We start from the raw sequence: 6,453 nt of genomic DNA on the forward strand, positions 1-6,453 counted from the left end.
GAGTGATCAATGTTTTACATGTGTCATGGAAATAAAGAAATCTGATTGGGCGAACATGTTTGAGTCTGGTTCATGCGTGTGGGAGGTGACCAGTGCTGACCGGACTCTGTATACAAAATACTGTATACACACACTGTATACACTCTGTATACACACACTGTATACACTCTGTATACACACTGTACACACACTGTACACACACTGTACACACACTGTACATACACTGTACACACACTGTATACACACTGTATACACTCTGTATACACACTGTACACACACTGTATACACACTGTATACACACTGTACACACACTGTACACACACTGTACATACACTGTACACACACTGTATACACTCTGTATACACACTGTACACACACTGTATACACTCTGTATACACACTGTACACACACTGTATACACACTGTATACACACTGTACATACACTGTATACACACTGTACATACACTGTATACACACTGTATACGCACTGTACATACACTGTACACACACTGTACGCACACTGTATACGCACTGTACACGCACTGTATACACACTGTATACGCACTGTATACACACTGTACACACACTGTATACACACTGTACATACACTGTACACGCACTGTATACACACTGTATGTACAGTGTGTATACAGTGTGTGTACACTGTACACGCTCTGTATACACACTGTACACACACTGTATACACACTGTATACGCACTGTATACGCACTGTACATGCACTGTATACACACTGTATACACACTGTACACGCACTGTATACGCACTGTACATACACTGTACACGCTCTGTATACACACTGTACACACACTGTATACACACTGTACACGCACTGTATACGCACTGTACATACACTGTACACGCTCTGTATACACACTGTACACACACTGTACGCACACTGTACACACACTGTACACACACTGTATACACACTGTACACACACTGTACACACACTGTACACACACTGTATACACACCGTATACACACTGTACACACTCTGTATACACACTGTACACACACTGTATACACACTGTATACACACTGTACATACACTGTATACACACTGTACATACACTGTATACACACTGTATACACACTGTACATACACTGTATACACACTGTACACACACTGTATACACACTGTACACACACTGTACACACACTGTACACACACTGTATACACACCGTATACACACTGTACACACTCTGTATACACACTGTACACACACTGTATACACACTGTATACGCACTGTACATACACTGTACACACACTGTACGCACACTGTATACACACTGTACACACACTGTATACACACTGTACATACACTGTACACGCACTGTATACACACTGTATGTACAGTGTGTATACAGTGTGTGTACACTGTACACGCTCTGTATACACACTGTACACACACTGTATACACACTGTATACGCACTGTATACGCACTGTACATGCACTGTATACACACTGTATACACACTGTACACGCACTGTATACGCACTGTACATACACTGTACACGCTCTGTATACACACTGTACACACACTGTATACACACTGTACACGCACTGTATACGCACTGTACATACACTGTACACGCTCTGTATACATACTGTACACACACTGTACGCACACTGTACACACACTGTACACACACTGTATACACACTGTACACACACTGTACACACACTGTACACACACTGTATACACACCGTATACACACTGTACACACTCTGTATACACACTGTACACACACTGTATACACACTGTATACACACTGTACATACACTGTATACACACTGTACATACACTGTATACACACTGTATACACACTGTACATACACTGTATACACACTGTACACACACTGTATACACACTGTACACACACTGTACACACACTGTACACACACTGTATACACACCGTATACACACTGTACACACTCTGTATACACACTGTACACACACTGTATACACACTGTATACGCACTGTACATACACTGTACACACACTGTACACACACTGTATGCACACTGTATACGCACTGTACACGCACTGTATACACACTGTATACGCACTGTATACACACTGTACACACACTGTATACACACTGTACATACACTGTACACGCACTGTATACACACTGTATGTACAGTGTGTATACAGTGTGTGTACACTGTACATGCTCTGTATACACACTGTACACACACTGTATACACACTGTATACGCACTGTATACGCACTGTACATGCACTGTATACACACTGTATACACACTGTACACGCACTGTATACGCACTGTACATACACTGTACACGCTCTGTATACACACTGTACACACACTGTATACACACTGTACACGCACTGTATACGCACTGTACATACACTGTACACGCTCTGTATACACACTGTACACACACTGTACGCACACTGTACACACACTGTACACACACTGTATACACACCGTATACACACTGTACACACTCTGTATACACACTGTACACACACTGTACACACTCTGTATACACACTGTACACACTCTGTATACACACTGTACACACACTGTATACACACTGTATACACTCTGTATACACACTGTACACACTCTGTATACACACTGTACACACTCTGTATACACACTGTATACACACTGCTGTCCCTGCTGTTCACAGAGATACTTTGTTTTGTCTTTTTTACAAATGGCTTGGATAAAACATTTCCGTGAGCAGAGAGAGGATCCCAGTGGATTTCAAATGGTCATGTTTCCCTTTGTTAAAAAAACAACACAAAAAAATGTATTTGCAAATCAGAGCGTGACTGTATCTGAACGCCAGCTGATGCTTAACCACTGTGATCTAAAGGCCTGGTACAAACAACATGAGGAGAAAATACCGCAATAAACACCACCAAAGTGAGGTTTATGATTGTTTAAAAAAAAAAAAAGGAAAATTGGCAAAATGCAGTAATACTTTTGATAATTGATTTACTTTGAATGACCACATTGGCATATGTGTAATTACATGATGCAGTTATTCTATTTCTTCTAACCAGAACCAGTGTTCATCATTAGCCTCTGCAGTTTGAGTTGTTCCAGTTATCGGGTCATGTACAAGTTATGCAACCAGCGATTTGATACAACAGTGTTTAACTTGTTCTCTGCAGATCTCATCTACCTCCAAAAAAGCATTTATTACAATACTTATTTAACTGTCCTGTGCACTTAAAACACCTCTGAATGATTTCATTTGTCTGACATATTCTAGTCCACTGTTTTTTTTTTTCACATGCCATGTACAATAAGTATCAAACTCTGACTCCAACTAAAGGGCTGTACTGTAACAATGTCTATGGTAAAAGGTCATGGTCACATTTTTATATAGCGCTTTTCCACCTTTAAGACACTCAGAGCTCTTTACATTAGGAACCACACACACATTCACACACACACATTTACACACACACATTCATACACAGCGTCCACAGACACTGGGGGCGCTGGGGAGTGAAGTGTCTTGCCTGAGGACACAACGACAGCATTCATCTGTGGAGCTGGACCAAGGCTCAACCAATGATGTTTACATCGAGAGCAGGATTCGAACCCCAACCTTCAGATCAGTGGACAAACACTGTGCTGCTATTGCCCATATTATATTGAACTTACACTTCTCTGTTGCATCTGTCCCTTTACGTTGATAAGTACCTCACTACACACCTCTGTTTCTCATCTCATATTTCTTACACATTACACATTACTTATGTGTTTTTCTCCTGTAAATATATACTCCATGTTGTAAGTATTGATGCTTGCCAATTGAAAATAAATAAACAAATAAAAAGTAAATCAATAAATGTACTGTACTTGATTTTAAAAACATGGAAAACAGAATTTTCTTTTTTTCACTTTTTGCAGTGGTCTAACATCATCACTATTACTTTATGCATTCTGAGTAATTATTAATTATTCACCATGATGAGTTTATAAGCACTTTTTTTTTTTTTTTTTCTGGCACGGTATTACTAACAACTAGGATGCTAATGCACGCTTCCTAATTACCAGAAAATAAAATGTTTTCTAATAAGATGGAGACAATGTTGTTTTATGTCCCTGGGCACATTTTACTCAGATACATGGAGGAAAAAAATACAAGAGCTTTAATACAATGTTTGATAGGAGCAAAATACTGAAAAAGAATATCTCTAGTAAGTACTAGTACTACTAGTACTGAGCTACATGCGGTGGTGGAAGAAACAGTCAATATTGTTATTTAAATAAAAGTACAAATAATGTAGCAAAAGTAAAAAAAAATAAAAAAAATACTCAAGTAAAAGTATCACATGTAAGTAAAAATATTAAAACTACCAGTTTAAAAATGTGCTTGATTTCCTTGGACCCGAGCTCTTTTGTGACTTTATTAATGTCACTTTGTTCTTTGAGCTGATTGGACCTGATGAGTAATTATCTTTTTACATTATGAGAAAAATGCTGTCCACATATGAGGACATTTGTTCTATATTTTAATCATTTTGATCAAACACAATAAAGTCACATTTGAATCATGATTTGCAAAAACTATTTATTAAATGCCTGAAACAGCAACATTTTTCCTAAGTAAAAATAAAATGAGAAACAACAGTTGAGTTCTCATGAGAAGAGCTGCTGACACGAGCTGGAAGACACATAAGTCCATCTGGAGTCTGAACTATAATGTGTTATACTCTTCTGTCACCACTGAGGGGCAGTGTAATGTCCTCATATGTGGACACCAGGACCTTGTGGAGAAAAAACTTGTATTGTGGGGTAGACAACCCAAAATGTGGACACCGGGACCTAGGAGGTTAACAAGTACAAAGTAAAAGTATTTCACACAGCTTTTGAGGTCTTTTAGGGCTCCAAATGTAATGATTTTGATAAAGATCTGTGCTGAATTCTGAACATGTTAAAAATAAACCCTCATTCTTTATCATAAAATACTTTACTTGTCAGTCCAGTTAAAAAATGTAGTGGAGTAGAAAGTACAGAGACCTGAAGTAAAAGTAAAACATATCCACATTAAAACCTAAAGTATTGACATATTTGAACGTAAACGTAAACATCCCATAATACTGGGGGCACTGTGTCCATGTTGGGAATGTTAAAGAGGCGCAGGGTCACTCCTCATCTCCACTGTCCACGGGCTTTAATGTGTCCCACACAACAGGCAACACTCAAGAGAAATACTGCATGAGGTTACCATGGTGACGGCCCGGGACACTTAACCTCCGCCCAGGAGGGATGGAACAAGAGAGAGAGAAAGAGAGGTAAAGAAGAGAGAGGACAGAGGATATGATGAAAAGAGTGAGGATGAGAGACAGAACAAGAGAGAGAGAAAGAGAGGTAAAGAAGAGAGAGGACAGAGGATATGACGAAAAGAGAGAGGATGAGAGACAGAACAAGAGAGAGAGGAAGAGAGGGTAAAGAAGAGAGAGGACGGAGGATATGATGAAAAGAGCGAGGATGAGAGACAGAACAAGAGAGAGAGGAAGAGAGAGGAAGAGAGAGGGCAAAGAAGAAAGAGAACAGAAATATGAAGAAAAGAGCCAGGACCGAAAGAGAGAGAGGAAAAGAGAGAGAGAAAGAGGGTGCAAAGAAGAGAGAAGAGAGAGAACAGAAATATGGTGAAAAGAGCCAGGACCGAAAGAGAGAGAGGATGAGAGAGAAGAAAAGAGAGGGCAAAGAAGAGAGAGAACAGAAATATGAGGAAAAGAGCAAGGGAAGAGAGAGAGGAAAGGAGAGGGAAAAGAAGAGAGAACAGAAATATGAAGAAAAGAGCAAGAACTGAAAGAGAGAGAGGATGAGAGAAAAGAAAAGAGAGGGGAAAGAGTGGTTAAAGAAGACAGAACAGAAACATGATGAAAAGAGTGAGGACCAAAAGAGAGAGGAAAAGAGAGAGTGAAAAGAGGGGGCAAAGAAGAGAGTGAACAGAAACACGGAAAGCTAGAAAAGAGAATGATGAAAAAAGCAAATATCTACAGAGAGAGAGGATGAGAGACAGAAACAGAGACAGTGAAAGAGGGGGCAAAGAAGAGAGAGAATAGAAACACAGAAAGCTAGAAAAGAGAATGATGAAAAGAGCAAAGATCGACAGAGAGAGGATGAGAGACATGAAAAGAGAGAGTGAAAGAGGGGGTTAAGAAGAGAGAGGGCCAAAAGAGAGAGGATGCGAGAGAGGAAAAGAGAAAGGAGAGGAAATAGAAAGGTGGAAAGAGAGAAAGAAAGAGAAAGGAAAAGAGAAGAGAGATGAGAGGCAACAGGAGAAAGACAGAAAGAGAGAGAGCGGGAACTGAAGATTTAAACAGAAAAGGACAGGAAGGAAAGGAAAGATGTAAAAAGAGAGAGCTAGAGGTAAAGAGGAGAGGGAGAAGGAAAAGAGAAGGATAAAGTAAAGGGACAAATAGACA

At 39.6% G+C, this 6,453-nt stretch overlaps 1 protein-coding gene across 1 annotated transcript; it reads left to right on the top strand.

The window, feature by feature from the left end:
* Positions 1 to 5,466: 5,466 nt before the first annotated feature.
* LOC129456330 (uncharacterized) lies at positions 5,467 to 5,948 on the top strand (the record flags this gene model as incomplete). Its single annotated transcript, XM_055222550.1, has 2 exons — positions 5,467 to 5,555; positions 5,864 to 5,948. Coding segments are annotated over 2 exons (174 nt in total), but the record flags the coding sequence as incomplete, so codon positions are not given.
* Positions 5,949 to 6,453: the final 505 nt, after the last annotated feature.

This window comes from Periophthalmus magnuspinnatus, chromosome 6 (assembly GCF_009829125.3).
Source record: "Periophthalmus magnuspinnatus isolate fPerMag1 chromosome 6, fPerMag1.2.pri, whole genome shotgun sequence".
Classification (NCBI taxonomy): Eukaryota; Metazoa; Chordata; class Actinopteri; order Gobiiformes; family Gobiidae; genus Periophthalmus; species Periophthalmus magnuspinnatus.